At 41.0% G+C, this 16,315-nt stretch overlaps 1 protein-coding gene across 1 annotated transcript; it reads right to left on the bottom strand.

Annotated features, from left to right (window-relative positions):
• Nucleotides 1-4,784: 4,784 nt before the first annotated feature.
• On the bottom strand, nucleotides 4,785-16,037 carry golph3a (golgi phosphoprotein 3a). The gene is made up of 4 exons (XM_073466083.1): nucleotides 15,629-16,037; nucleotides 10,571-10,702; nucleotides 9,706-9,820; nucleotides 4,785-8,089 (listed from the first exon to the last, which is right to left on the bottom strand). The coding sequence occupies exons 1-4, from the start codon at nucleotides 15,836-15,838 to the stop codon at nucleotides 7,665-7,667; spliced, it is 882 nt and encodes a 293-aa protein (XP_073322184.1). The 5' UTR covers nucleotides 15,839-16,037; the 3' UTR covers nucleotides 4,785-7,664.
• Nucleotides 16,038-16,315: the final 278 nt, after the last annotated feature.

The following is a 16,315-nucleotide window of genomic DNA, read 5'->3' as shown; positions in this document are numbered from 1 at the left end:
TAATCTTTAAGTGCAGAAGAACTTTTCCTAAGTGAATTAATAACTTAAAAGCAAGCTTCAACTTGCTGTGAAATATGTATGCTAGCTTATATTGTGTGATATCCTAACTGTTGTATGGCTATGTGGGACATTAAGTGTGAACACAAGACATTCATACATGCATTTCATTTATTGTAGTCTTTATTATTTTTCTGTCTTTTACCCAGTTCTCACAGGTTGGTTTGGATGCATTAAACCCAGTTTTTAACCATGACTTATCCTTGAGGGTGCTACAGGACATATGATTTCATTTGTTTTGTTTAGCCTCCACGTCTATCTCTTGAAAGTGAATTTGTTACTACGTTTGATGGCATCCAGAATGGGAAACGAAGCCGGCACCATGTGGCTGCGGTCCCTTCAGTAGGCCGGACACTCAGCGGTACAGCTGCTTCATCAGGACAGGTCCACCGTCTAGAGGCAGCTGGTAATGTGAGCCGTGAACGGTAATTCTTGTTCTCTAACGCTTGCTATCCTCCATATTATTCAGTATTCCGATTTCAATAATTAGGAGCTACATGCAGAAAGTATTTACTGTTGATGGCAGCGTAGCTGTCTTGTAAAATCAACCAGCTCATAAGACACAATGCGTAATGTTACCTAGCATTAGCATCCTACTTTTTAAAAATATAACTACATGAAAAGACATGTGAGAGCCTGGTTGAATGGCGGCAATTATATGACACGATTTAGAGCAATACACTTCAACTCACCATGTCTTTGTCGACTTCCACTATTGTGTTGTTGTAGTTACTGTCTGTGGCAACTTATGTAAAAGAAAATCACCAAATTTAATGAGGAAAAGTCCCCCGATGGTCAGCCCTCCCGACCGAGACTTAAGTGAACTTCCTCCCAGTAAACAGCGTACCTCTCTGGGAGTGAGAGCCAGACAGGGTCCGCTATTTACTGATGGTGATAATGTGATTATGTAATTAAGAGCAAAAGACTTTGTCACTTTCCATGATCCATAGCGGGTCAGGTTTTCAATCGCACTTTATAACAGCATCCACATGATTATAAAACAGCATCAACTTTGCAAAGCTAATGGCTGAGTTACCAGAGAGGTAATGACAACATTTTAAAAAATGACTTAGGCCGACGTACTTCTACAGTATTGTGGTTATGACCCACTACAGTGAAGGTGAAAGCTGAGATGTGTAGAACGAGTAAGGCAGGCAAGTCAAGTTTATTTGTATAGCACAATTCAGACACAAGGCAACTCAAAGTGCTTTACAGGGGCATAAAAATTACATTAAAAAGAAATTAAAAATTGCATTTAAAATACATTAAAACAAAACATTAAAACAAGTTAAGAAATAGGAAAGTAGGCTAAAATAGAATAGGTTTAAAAGAGACAAGAATAAAAAATAAAAGTCACAGTGCAGTTCAAAGCCTTAAAATTGCTTCAGTGAAAGGCAGTGGCAAACATAAAGGTCTTCAGCCTTGATTTAAAAGAGGTGAGAGTTGGATTAGACCTGCAGTTTTCAGGGAGTTTGTTCCAGATATGTGGCGCATAATAACTGAATGCTGCTTCTCCATGTTTAGTTTTTACTCTAGGGACTGAAAGCAGACCTGTACCTGTCGACCTCAGAGGTCTGGATGGTTCATAACGTGGCAGCAGATCAGAAATGTATTTTGGCCCGAAACCATTCAGTGCTTTATAAACCAACAACAGGATTTTGAAATCTATTCTTTGACTGACAGGAAGCCGGTGTAAAATCTGAGAACTGAAGTGATGTGATCTACTTTTTTGGTTCTTGTTAGGACTCGAGCAGCAGCGTTCTGAATCAGCTGCAGCTGTCTGGTGGATTTTTTAGTCCTGTAAAGACACCGTTACAGTAGTCAAGTCTGCTGAAGATAAATGCATGGATAAGTTTTTCCAAATCCTGCCGAGACATTAGTCCTTCTATCCTGGATATATTCTTAAGGTGATAGTAGGCTGACTTTGTAATTGACTCAATGTGGCTGCTGAAATTCAGATGTGAGTCCATGATTACACCAAGGTTTCTGGCTCGGTTTGTAGTTTTCAACATTACAGATTGAAGCTGAGCAGAGACTGTTAGTCCTTCTTCCTTGGCTCCAAAAACAATTATTTCAGTCTTATCTTTGTTTAACTGAAGAAGACTCTGACACATCCAATCATTGATTTGTTCAACGCATCTACTCAGTGTTTGTATGGGATTATAGTCCCCTGGTGATATGGTTATGTAAAGTTGTGTGTCATCTGCATAACTATGGTAACATATTTTGTTGTTTTCCATTATCTGAGCCAGAGGAAGCATGTAAATGTTGAATAGTAGAGGCCCCAGAATGGAGCCCTGGAGTACCCCCTTGTCATTTTCATCTGCTCAGATCTGTAATTACCTATAGACACAAAGTAGTCTCTATCATTTAGATAGGATTTAAACCAGTTTAGTGCTGTACCAGAGAGTCCCAACCAGTTTTCCAGTCAGTCCAGTAGTATGTTGTGGTCGACCGTGTCAAACACAGCACTGAGATCCAGTAATACTAAGACTGAAATTTTGCCATTGTCTGTGATTAAATGAATGTCATTGAGGACCTTGACTAGAGTGGTCTCAGTGCTGTGATGTGGTCGAAATTCCGATTGGAAGACATCAAAACAGGGGGAAGACACCTGAGAGAAGAGACATGTTGACAATCTGTAGCAAATCTGGAGTCATGCAGTCTGAAACTTTTTTGAAGAACCCTGCTGGTAAAATATCAAGGCAGCAGGATGAAGATTTCAAATGTTTCAATTATTTCTTGCAGGTTTTTGTCATTGATTCGATCAAATTGTGTCATGGTATTAGAGTTGGTTTTAGGTGGACACATGGATAACACACCTCCTGTACCCGGTACAGTGAGTAGAAAGAGCCAGGGCATGACTGACACTACACAGCCTTCATCTGTTTGCTGGTTGTACCCCCATCTGAAATTAAGTGTGTGTGTGTGTGTGTGTGTGTGTGTGTGTGTGTGTGTGTGTGTTAATACTATGTTACTCAGTGTGCAAGGATGATCACTGAAGATAATGGGTTAGTTATAAAATCATTTCTTCTCTCTTCCCTCTGATGGCATCCATCCATGCAGATAGTATTGGTTGAATTTTTCCAGATTTGGAGATATTTGTCAACAATTTTTTTTTTTTTTGCTCTAAACCCATGCAAATGTAGTTTGTGCTGCTAACAGCACTGACGAATGACATCCAAAGAATCAACAGGTACCTGTCATTCCAGTAACAGTCCCTCTAACTGTAAAAACTATGAAAACTGTTGACACTGCTCGGGTACAGAAAATGTTTTGTGTAATGCGAGTTTTGAGTTTCTTTTGCAATTATTCACCACACCAGCCAAATCTAGGCAGATTTACTGCCGCATCATTTATTTCTCCTTACTGTACTGTCTGCTGACACTGAACAAGTGTCACAACTGTTTGGAATGTTTAGGTTTACTTTGCTATAATTCTTTAGTCTATAGCGTAATTACCCAACGACCTGGGGCCGAATGTGTAAACCATGCCTACACATGAAGTGCACTTACGCCACTTTCCACACAAATTTCCAAATGTACACAACTCCACAGTGGGTGAGGCTGTGTGGACTGGAGCACATCTTTAACACCATGCACAGTCTTTTCAGTTTGATTAGTATGATGTTGCGAGTTGGCATAAAAGGATTAGAAGAGTTTAAATCTGGGTGACATTTTATTTAAAATACCTTCACTATGATTACAGTTATTTTTGCCAGTATGCATTATATTTATAATGACATGATCTTTATGTAAATAACCATATTTATCATAGGTGTAGCACTTTCTTTATATAAATAGATTATTTTCCTGTTTTACTGGGAAGTAAGAATAACTCCAGGTGTGATCAGGTCCTTTTAAACAGCACTATATACTATAAGGGCTGTAGCTGTGCGTAATGGCTGTGCCAAATGACACGATAGCTACTTTGCTGTTGCTAGAGGACACTGCAGATGCGCAATTAAAGCGAGAGTGAGTTTCCAGGGACCTTCACTGTGCAGAGATGTGCTTCTTGGCCTCTCGCTTGAAATCAGACCACTTTTTAAACTCCTGGAGATGGTCAGACGGCTTGTGCACGTGTATGTGATATGAGGATGAGGTATGAGTAAGTATGAGGAAAAGGCGCAAGTGAACAGATGTGTGCGGGGCTTTATCATTCTGACGAAAAGTGAAGTTTCCTGTTTTGTGTGTACAGATTTCTACACCTGTATATACAGTTGTATGCATTTGGCCCCTGGTATATATATCTAAATGACTTGTCAAAAACCTGAATTCATTTTAACTTAGTGTCACATTAACACAGGCTAATATGCAATCACTTATCTTGTACTTTATATTTGCAATTAAATGGTCAATTTGTCAAGATTTGTTTCCATAATTTCTACATTCAGTGGGATTCAGTGTGTTACACAAAAGCAGAATTAAAACTTATGGAGAGTCATCATATGGCAGGGTGAGTGTGGCTGTTCAGGGTTGAATTATTCTCAGTAGACTACAGCCTTGTTCATTTTTAACCCCCAATGAAATGAACGTGTCCAGCTGGTAAAAAAGTTGCTACTGAAACTCAGCAAACACTTTACTTAAACAACTGCACATAGACTATAGTCTATGACCTCACATGGGAAAAAGAAATCATCATCAAAGGCATCAAATGTAAAACATTAAAATCAGTTGTATGATTAGGCACTTACAAGCTCTTGGTTTATTTTCCAGGGTCAAGGAAAGTACACAGACTAGAGGTCCCTTTATTTAGACAACATAATCTCTCATATTCACTCCACAGTTTGAGGTGAAAACTCCTCGGTCACCTCCTCTCTTCTTCAATCATCACAGACTAATCACTCTCAGCCCTTTGCTACATACTGTATCATAAGGAGGCTCTCTGGAACAAAGCAATGTCTTTCACAAGATTCATGAGGTTGAATAGCAAAATGTGTTATAACAGAAGAAAAATTTAACAAGTTTAACAAGACTTGGCCAGAAGGGATGGACTGTCGGCTGGCACGGTGGCTCAGTGAAAGTGCTGTCACATGAGTATCCTCTGTGAATCAAGCAGGCAGCTGGGGGCCTTTCTGTGTCAAGTTTTTATTTCCCCGCGGTGCCTGCCACGATTTTCTCACACAGTCCAAAAACTTGCAGGTAAGGTGAACTGGAAACTCTAAATTGCCAGCAGCCTAGTGGCAACGTGTTGTTGGAGGTGGAGTAGTTGTGTTAAAAAAAGGAACAGTTAAACAAATGTGGGAAGGTATAGTTCATTGTGAACAGGATTTGTTGAACGTTTTAGAGCACAATGTCCAGAGTTTTGTAAGATTGCAGCTGAAACATAACTGACAGAAGTTTGACAAAGTGTAGGAAAATGATTCCTGATCCTCGTGGTATACATCTGGAATATGAGCCCATCTTTTCATTCTGCTGGTAACACTTTGGAGAGCTTGTTAGATCCATCAGATTATTTTTTAAAAAGTCTTCTAAATACAATGGATCCATTTTGAGAGCACTCACAAGAAACTGCAAAGTAAGGCTGTCCGCACATGCATTTGCTGCACGCTCGCATTAAAGATTATTATCGATTTTAAATCTATGAATCCACTACAGTGGAACAAGTCTGGAATATGATTGAGAGCCTCGTGATTTTCTGTTACTGTATGTTTAAATATAGACAACATATCATATTAAATGACTTTTTTCATGTTTGAGGGCGCTTTGGTGGCAGATTCAGTCTTAAATGGACTTTAAACAACCCAAATCTGTCCATTCACTGGAGAAGACTTCACATAAGTGTATTTCACTAAATGTCTTGACTAAATGACAAGAAGGTCTTTACTTTTTCTAAATCAAGTCCAGGTGGCAGACGTGTACTTTAAAGCTGAGAAGACAACCATCATAAATGCACTGATTCTGCATTAAACATCATGGATGACTTAAATTGGGATTATATTTAAATTCACTACTAAGAGAAAACTATATCTCTAGTCAAATTTTACAAACATAGATAGCTGGCATTGACTAGGTGTGCGTTCCTGAGTTTCTTCCCACCACTTAAAGATTTCAGTCTGATCCTCAACAGGTGTTTTGCCACAGCAGCAGAATTTCTGTTGCAGTCTAAATTACACATTTTTTAAGAGCCATTTGTTATCAAGCAAAAATGGGAAATAATGACACTGAACCCAGACTGATATGTTTGCACTCACCTGTTACCATTCAGATATTACAGACTGGAATCCTAAATTTAAACTGGTTCATATTAGACATGCACACATGTTGACAGTGCATCTGAATGAAATAAAATCCCAGTCTGAGTCCTTAACCAAAATTCATGTTTCACAACAAATAACAAATCTACTGGTCAGATGATATCTAAAAACAGTATGACCTTTCTTCACTCATTTCAGAAAGGCTCATTAATATTTAGCATGTTCAATGGGGCTGAGGTTGAAGTTACTGATAAGGAAAGTCATACAAGTCAGCACTATCGTCCAGGGGCTGTATATAGCTTCAATGCATGTCAAAGCAAAGAATGATCTTCCACACAAGTTTAGGCCAGAAGGGATGGGATGTCAGGCTGCAAGGTGGCTCAGTAGTTAGTGCCTTCAACTCACAGCCAGGGAATCCTCAGTTTGAATCCAGCAGGCAGTTCGGGGCCTTTCTGTGTGGAGTTTGCATTTTCTCCAAGTGCCTGCAAGCGTTTTCTCCCACAGTCCAAAGACATGCAGGTCAGGTGAACCGGAAACTCTAACTCATCTGCAGGTGTGAATGTTCTCTGTCCCTTTGTGTCAGCCATGTGGTATACTAGTGACATGTCCAGGGTGTTCCCCTCCCCCTGGCCAGTGTCAGCTGGGACAGTCTCCAGCCCCGTGTCCCTGCACAGCAGCAGGTATATAGATAATAGATGAATGAGGTGGGTTAAGAGGCGACAACTTTGGAAATTAGTTCTTAGTGTTGACAGCATTCAGTACTAGGTAGTGGACTTTCTGATCTGACCACATTTCTTGTCTTTCAGTAGTAGATATGAAAGTGAAAGAATGTTATGACACAAAAATACATCATATCCATACACTTCAATCACATATCGTAGAAGATCCATCCATTTAAGGACTTGCCGGAATGACCAAATAACCCTTCATGTCACTGCCTTGTACATGGATTTGTCCCTGTACATCATTGTTTGTTGTTGTATACTCTGGTGTATCAGGATGGTACCTTGAGTAACCTGTGCCATGCTGTGCCTCGGTTTTGGTAGAAGCAGTTTCGAAGACATACCCAATACAAACGAAAGAGGATACGAATTAAAATCTTGATTTCAGCCTCACCCATATCATCATTAACCACATCATTCAAAGTTCCATGAGAGTTATAATTTTTTAGCAAAAGTGAACACATGAATAACACATGGGGGGAAGCAGGGCCACGAAGGAACACTTATCTGGAAGTAAAGAAAATGAGGGAGAGGGGGGAGGAAAAAAAGACAGCCCATTCCAAAAGTCCAGGTAGGGCAAAACTGTATTTCAGTCAAGTCTCTGTGTTGGGGTCAGTACTCTGATTCCTACCTCAACGTACAATGCCACTTGAATGCCACAATTGCTTTCTGTCCTCTTTATGGTCTTCTCATTTGGTGAAGGCGGCAACCACAGCCCATAACAGCTCGTTGGCGTTAGCCTTCATGCTCTCCCCCTCAGGCTCCAGTTCCAGCAGCTGCCGCACTCGCTTCATGGCCAGGTCGTATTGGTCATCTAGCAGTGGGGCAAAGGCATTTTCCAGGACATCAGAGGAATGGGCTAAGAAGATGAGTGCAAGCAGGCGCTTGTCCATTCGATGAGGGTCATTTACCCACTTGTCCAGTACGGCCTCCTGGACCTTCTTGATAAGGCGCTGCTTGATGTTGTTGTTAGTCAGAGGATGTGTGGTCATATCAAACAGCAGAAAGTTCTGCTTCTCAGTGGTGAGGACGCCTTTTTCAACCAGGTTTTTTGCCAGCCGTTCACGGACATTCCGCAGTTGATAATGAAGCTTCAGGGGGTTCCACGTCTCTCCTAAAGACAAGGCAGTAAAACAAAAGACGATTAATGTGGTCACAAAAAAGGGACATGCTCATCTACATCTACAACAACAGAAAGAACCATGTCATTATCATCTAAGACTCTTCACACACTAGCCATAGGCCAGATTTACATGTCCCCTACAGTTGGTATCCATTGGCATCATTTCTTCATGGAAGATTTTCCCTGTGATCTAAGAGTTTCCTGACGTGTTAAAGATGGGACGTCAAAAGAAACTGCAATGAGGTTTTTTACTAAAGCAGAAATAACTAACCGTAAAAAGGGTTCTGGCATTGTCACTCCGGTCGCAGAGTAAGTCTGACTCTACCCGTACCACGGCATGCACGGACACAAGCTGTAACCTTTTCTTTTGGGGGGGATTTCGCCATTTTAGTGCCAGGTTTCGCCGCCCCACGTGCACACCGAATGTGTCAGAATGCGAGACTAGTAGAATAGTGATGCATTATTGATTCACCTCACAAATAAACCCTCACCTTACACAAACAAGCGGCTCCGTCTAACTAAACGCAAAGCTGTATTGCGTGTGTGCTACTGCAAAATCAACATTCATGGCAGACAATATGTTTGTATAGAATGTGCAAAATATAGGCCTATAACACACTGTCACTCCAGTGTTTCCCCGATACACAAATAGCAGCGGCGCATCTCCACTGCTGAAATTTGACTGCTGCTGGAGAGGAGAGGAGAGGAGAGGAGAGGAGGAGATATCTTGGCCAATTAACACACCAGCAATAAAGCATACAAGTGAAGGGCTCCTTGTAACTTTAAAAACTAACGTGATATTATTTTGCACTGTCACACACTTGTCAGTAAACAGAAACAAAGAGGACTCCATCTTGTAACTTAAGTTGTATTTTTCCTCACTAGTGACGCTTCATATCTAGACCAATTCACACACTCACACGAGTAAAGCATACAAATGAGGAACTTTTGTGTTTACTGGAGTATGTCAGCTCAATGATTAGAACAGCAAGCATCGGGTAGATGTCAACACTGAAACAAGCAATGCTGTACATGGAATCATGATTATCATTCTTGCAGAATGGTCACCTAGTGGATGATAGGGGTCACACACGACCCCCATCCTGGGAAAAATATAATCCCCGCAGAGATTCATGGCATGATGGAAGAAACATCAAACTATATCGGTACCAACAGTATTGTCTCATTCTATATGGCGTTATAAATATATCTGTATACCTTATAAAGTTCATATACCCAAGCTAATAATGAGTGGCCATCAAAATATGCTATACATTTACTGACGTTCATACGTTACATGTCACCACCAGGTTGCAGAGTTGATGCAAAACAAAATATGGTCAGTCATCTTGGTGCTGCAGTGACGAGAGAGAGAGATTTTTCCTTGCATTTGGTGAGTGACAGGTGCTAATTTTGGAATTTGCTGGTGACAGTAAGACTTCTCAGCTGGGTGATAAAAGTTGGCGATTAGTGCAGTAGTAGTAGTGTAGTGTAGTGTTGATACATTGGTCAGCTGGTGAGGATTTCCTCTACTTACTTGAGCAAGACCCTCGCCACCCCTTGTACACATACACCACCAGTGGTGTCAATTAAGTAGCTGAACTTACCACTGAGAAGTTCGATCCAGCTCTGCACAGTCTCTGGTGGTTGGGTGTCTTTGATGTGTTTTAGGGCTTCATCCAGAAGCACGTCACCTGTTGGGGCATCTGACTTACAAATCACCTGCAAATTTAATTTAGAATGATAGTAGCCGGTTACAAGGTGTAGTTACCAGAGTAGTCACTGAAATAGATACAGAAATGACCTTTAAAAAAATCATCAAGACTCTGCTCACATCACTGACCAGTGTTCACTATTACATCAAACACTGAAAGTGCTGACAGTTAATTTGGATAGTGTGTGTTTTGGAGATGACTTTTTCTGGTTAATTGTTTGAATATAATTGGTTAATTGTTATAAAACTAGAATCCCATCTTTAAATGTTTTGTTTTATCCTACCCACTGTCCATAACCCAATTTAGTTTACAATGACATAGTAGAGAGAAAAGGGGAACATCCTCGTATTGCAGAAGCTACAACATGAGGTTGCAGGGCCTCTGATGCTTGATTTAAATAGAAAAACAGTTGTTCATTTTCTATTGATCAGTGGACGTTATGAAAATAAACAGACAACTACTTTACCCCAAAGCCAATGCCCACATTCACTTATATTTGGCACTTCACTTGTATGTAGACTGTAATGATGAATGATCATTTAAGAGGTTACGTGTGTAAAGGTATTATGAGGTTGGTGGGAGGTGGGCCTGCCTTTTGCAAATAGCTGTGCAGTTACTGTACAAGCTGATGCTACAAGCCCATGCCCCCTCCAATATCAGTTAAAGCAATAATAATACCAGCAGGGTGAGACAGGTGGAAAAAAGCTTCTCTGGACTATTTATGTAGTAAAAGCATATGAAGAAATGTATATCATACCTTCCTGGCCAGCAGACCTTTCCTCCTCATGCCGCAAGCCTCAAGCTGAAGGCGTCCTCGCAGGGCCAGTTCAATCAGCATGCACCCTCGCAGCCCCGATGAAATGCAGTCATTCCAGAACGAGGTGTAGCCCTACGTCATGGAAACACATAACAGTTTTTCAGTTTGTCAAGAAGCAAGCGTGCAATTACAACAGTCTCATATATAATGTACTAACAAGTGGCCTCAGTGGGCCCAGACTGACCGATGACAGCTGTCATTTACATTTTTCAATTCTTCTTTAAAAAGATAGGTGTATTTTACAGTGACAGGTGGACATCATCCTAGTAGCCTTTTGCAGGTTAGGGTTAAGCAAGTTCAAATGATAGTCACCAAAAAATAAGATTCCACAGTTTAACAAAAAGTACAGCAAATCAATAAACAATCTCTGGCAATGTAAGCACTTCCTTTTAGTTATTCCCCCACAAGTAATCCCTCTTCTCAAAGAAATCAATAAAGGATCTTTGAAGAAGAAAATAAACCCTACATCTGTGACGCTGTCAGAGTTACCTCCAGTACCAGTGTCAGCTGACCGTCTTCATGCTCAAAGAATAAGTGCAGCTGCAAGGCACCAGTAAGTTAACGGTGCCATCTTTTAATTGTTTCCTTTTCTTCAGACTCATGCCAAACTCGTGATACTAGAAGAATCCAGTCCGTCCTCCTCCTTCTGCTCAGGTGTCTGCAGGTGTCCTACTGCTGGTAGATGGAGGGGCTGCTTTGTCTACTTTATACTTCTATTCACTACATTATAAAAAAGGCAAATACTGTACTTTTTACTTCACTAAAAGTATTTTATAACTTTAGTACTAGCTACTTTGCAGATTCAGATTAATGCAAAATAAAAATCAATGAATACATTTTTCTACTGTTAGATTATGCTATCCAGCAGTATAAAAGGAAATCATTATGAGCTGTATACCTATTGAGACATTAAAGTGATGATGATGATTCTTTTAATGATTGATGATTCTGATAATTATAATCCAGATAATCCAACGTTCTATTTTAACTTAAAAAATGCTTAGAGGCATTTATGTTGAAGTTTGTGGTGTCTCATATTCAAAATTCTGACACTAAAATGTTCATATTTACTGTAAATGCATATTGGTTCCAAATATCAGTTATCCGTTTCCTTGATAATTAATAATCCGTATCGGTCCTAAAAAAAACCAAACACATTGGTTGACCCCTAATAACAATATCCAACATGTAACCTGATATATAGTGTCATATAATGATGTCATTTTCAATATCTTGCCTTGCCCAACAGGAAAGCAACCTAGACTGTAGCTATCATTAACCTAATAATATTAATGTGAGCTGCACTTCACTACTTAAAAACAACCAGCAATGCTGTGATCATGCCGTGCTGTGCATGTTCTGTGTGGGTTTAGGAATGAAATAACAGGCAACATCTGTTTTATTGCCTTACTGGGTCAGTTTGTAGGTGAAGGGGTTGATACTTCTTAGCGGAGAATGCAAAAATGCTGGTTAGGTGTACTCAGGTATACATCGTCATGAAGAGTAGCCTGCATCTCTCTGAAGCCCTGTATCTGTGTGTGTTGTACGCTTGAAATGTGTCAGTCAAAATTCAGTACAGAAGGATTAAATGAATGATTAATAAAAATATTTTCAGGGGTTGAGTGGCTGCACAGTTTCTCCATACTCTGGTGATGCAGCTTTCCAACATGCAATCGTGATCAATCTTCTTGCTCTCCAAACGATCACATAGTCAAGTTACGAAGCAGACAATTTATTTCAGCATGACTCCACAGACTGTTTCTCTGTGTTGTCTGCTAGTAGCAGCCTGGATTTTTCTCAGCCGCACACATGAACTCCGTCTCTCTGGATTTCACATCGCTGTTGTGTGTCACACTGCTAGTGACACAAAAGAGGCTTTGAAAGCCAACATGAGTGGCCAGAGCCCCCGGACTAAGACGCATCTGTAGAAATCCGATGTGAATCACATTTCAAGCCACCTCCAAATGTAGTTTGTTTTCGATTTGCAAAAATCACATTTAATGTGGTTTTCTGCTGTTGAGACTTGCTAAAATCAATGTGGATTAGTTTTGTGACGATACAGGAATTTCTACCTTCGCTATAAATATCTTGAAAAATATCAATAGACAATACCACGGTTGGGGGAAAATTGGCACAACTTTGGGTGCAATTATTTTTAAATCAAAAGATAAATAAAGTGAGGCTTGTGTACTGTATGTTAAGTGCACCAGCATTTAAGGTAATTAACATCTGCTTGGATGGAAGCATGATTGTTGCATATTAACTTTTGAAAATAAACCTAAGTATCCTTCTACATAAACTCTTAAGAGACTTTTTCATCACATTTGGCGAGCCTACACATCAGTTTTACAACAATCTATTTTTAAAAAATATGTGTAGTAGAGCCAGAGCTGAGAAACTATTAAGAAACTGTTTATCCACACTCCTTTGCCAATGACCACGTCATTTCAAAAAGCAGCCACTGAAATTAACAACATGGATCGATTTAATTTGACATACTTTGTATAACAATCGGTCATCCACTAAAATTTCACAATTAAGGCAGCCATAATCCCTATTAGGGAGTTCCAGTAAACTGGTCACATATTTGTTTTGGTTGTCTACATTTTTTTAAATGAATTCAACCAGCCACTTAATTGTTCAAACACACACACACACACACACACACACACACACAGACACACAGACAGACACACACACACAGCCTATATGCACTCCAGACAATGTCTGGGCATGCTCCTGATGTGTCGGGCGGATGGTGTCCTGGGGGATCTTCTCACAGACCTGGATTGGGGCATCAGTGAGCTCCTGGACAGTCTGTGGCGATACATGCACCGATACATAACATCCCATAGGCGCTCAATTAGATTTAGGTCAGGGGTTCCCCTAATTACAGCCAGCACATGGCATCAATGCCTCCGTCATCCAGGAACTGCCTACACACTCTGGCCACATGAGGCCGGTCACTATCCTGCACCAGGAGGAACCCAGGGCCCACTGCACCAGTGTAAGGTCTCAGATCAAATCAATTTTATTTATATAGCCCAAAAACACAATCACATTGCCTCAATGGGCTTTACAATCTGTACAGTGAACAACATCCTCTGTCCTTAGACCCTCGATTCGAGTGAGGAAAAACTTGCCATGGAGGTCTGACGGTCTCTAAGGATTTCATCCCGGTACCTAACAGCAGTCAAGGTACCGTTGGCTATGACATGGAGGTCTGTGCGACCCTCCAAGGATATGCCTCCCCAGACCATCAGTGACCCACCGCCAAACCAGTCATGCTGGATGATGTTACAGGCAGCATAACGTCACCACCACAGACTCTTTCACACCTGTCACATGAGCTCAGTGTGAACCTGCTCTCATCTGTGAAGAGAACAGGGACGCCAATGACGGACCTGCCAATTCTGGTGTTCTCTTGTGAATGCCAATCGAGCTGCATGGTGCTGGGCTGTGAGCACAGGTCCCACTAGAGGATGTTGGGCCCTCATGCTCTGGCAGTGCTCCTCCTGTTCCTCCTCTAACAAAGGAGCAAATACCAGTACTGTCCATCTCTCCTTGTGTAACAGCCAGTCTCCTGGTATCTCCTTCATGCTATTGAGACTGTGCTGGGAGACACAGCAAACCTTTTTGCAACCCATGTATGAATGTGCCATCCTGGAGGAGCTGGACTACCTGTGCAACATGATTGGGCTGCAGGTACCACCTCATGCTACCAGTAGTGATAAGGACACTAGCAGAACACAAAACTAGAGAAGAATCAGTCAGGAAGGAACAGGAGAGCAAATACCACCACATACAAAACCATTTTGGGGAGTTGTCCTGCTTTTGTCTCTCCACTTCACCTGTTGTCACTTTCATTTGCACCAAAGCAGGTGAAACTGATTCACAATCCCTTGTGCTTCCTAAACAGACAGACTGATATCCCTGAAGTTTAACTGATAATAACTATGTATATAACAATTAAGTGGTTGGTTCAAATCATTTCAAAAACTGTAAACAACCAAAACAACATACGATGCAGCACTTTCTGAAGCTATATTTACCATTATAACATTAATTATGCAGGACCAAATTACTTCTAGAAGTGACAGGACTACATAAATACTACACAGAAACAAAAAGTGGTTGAAAGTTAAAACTAGTGGAGATATGATTTTTAAAAAATGAAAATTCTTCGCTCTGGTAAATTACTGTACCCATATAGCAACAACTACATAGACGACACATGTTGTCAAGTTTCCTCAGCTTTTCGTGGATGCTCAGAACAAATTTCAATCCTATCCAGTGGAAAAAAATAGTGATTGTTGAGGTTTAGGATACACATACACAGAATGAAAAATAATATGACATTAACTTTAAAAAATCATAACTTGTATACTATTTGGAATACAGCTGTAGGATTTTTGCAAGGTCCCATGAATTTAACAGACGTTTCAAAAGGATTCTTTTCAAGAAAATCCAATGATGTGAAGTGTGAGGCCCCAGTTGAGTTGATATGAAGTGACCCTGCACCGCTCTGGCAGGAGTCTACTGATCAATCAGGGTCAGTTTGCAGAATGACCCTTTAGCAGCAGATTAATAGTTCCAACATTATTCCTGGAAACTAAATTATGACTACAAATCATCAACCCATCATCGTTAGAAATCGTTTTCTGTGTTCTGTTAGCTTGACGTTAGTAGTGTCCAGACAGAGACAAATGTTACAAGACAACATCTTATTCTCTGAAGTCCACTGCTGACATAATATAACAGATCGCGTCCGAACATAACCGTTTGTCGCCAATTACACATTAATCAGCTCGGCGTGCAGCAATGAGGCCCACCTTTGTTGTTAGCTTTAGCTAGCCTTACAGCAAACAAGGATGCTACCGTGAACTAAAGCTATGTCGGGTAGGAAAATATAGCTAACGTTAGCATAGCTTACAGCCCATAGTGTTAAGTATTACCTTAATTTTACAGCGTTGAAGACAATAATATGTCTGCCATTACCTCTCGGTCCTTCAGTCCTAACAACAGCACCTCTTCCATCAAGGTGAGACGTGTTTCTTTGGAATCTCCGGTATCGTCATCGTCCAGTTCGTCTCCCCGCCGGGGCTCCAGGTCCTCCTGGCCGGATGGACGGTCTTTGTCAGCGGCGTTGCGCGAGGCTTCGGTCCGCCTCTGCACGAGGCCCGAACTCCGCACAGTCAGGGAAGTCATGTCTGCAGGCAACTTAGCTAAACAACGACGAAAACAACACGCCTCGGACTGCACTGCCCGAGATGTTTGACTCAGTTACTTGTCAACCATATAGCGGTTACAACGAGTGCTTTGAGGCTTGAGTACGGCAGCCTGAGTACCCTTGTCATCCACAGAACTGTTAGCTTTCCTCCACTTCGTCCGCAGCAACGTAATGTCTATCTAATATGGCGCCGTGTGGTGAATGTGGTACCGAACTTATCCAGCAGGTAGAGGCCGAGTTAACCTGAATACCCACAAACAATATCAAAGTAACTTCGGTTCGGTTGAATGCCACATCAGCTAATTTCATAAACACACGACGACACTCTTACTGTTAAACTGAAGCCATCGTGTTACCCATCGGTGCACTCACATTTAATAAGGATCTACTGAATAACAGCGATAGCCTGCCTCACTCCTTTTCATCATCAAATAAGCAGTAACTTCAACAAGCAA

Source organism: Pagrus major, chromosome 5, assembly GCF_040436345.1.
Source record: "Pagrus major chromosome 5, Pma_NU_1.0".
NCBI lineage: Eukaryota > Metazoa > Chordata > Actinopteri > Spariformes > Sparidae > Pagrus > Pagrus major.
Note: the sequence above shows the minus strand (reverse complement) of the source record. Positions and strands in the feature narration are given on the sequence as shown.

What these genes read in the sequence shown, in the direction of transcription:
- golph3a (XM_073466083.1), bottom strand. Translation starts at nt 15,838, where the DNA reads ATGACTTCCCTGACTGTGCGGAGTTCGGGCCTCGTGCAGAGGCGGACC. An exon ending in AAGGTCTGCTGGCCAGGAAG is followed by an intron (nt 9,821 to 10,570) that starts GTATGATATACA and finishes TTAAATTTGCAG; the next exon opens with GTGATTTGTAAGTCAGATGC. An exon ending in CTGGATCGAACTTCTCAGTG is followed by an intron (nt 8,090 to 9,705) that starts GTAAGTTCAGCT and finishes CCTTGTCTTTAG; the next exon opens with GAGAGACGTGGAACCCCCTG.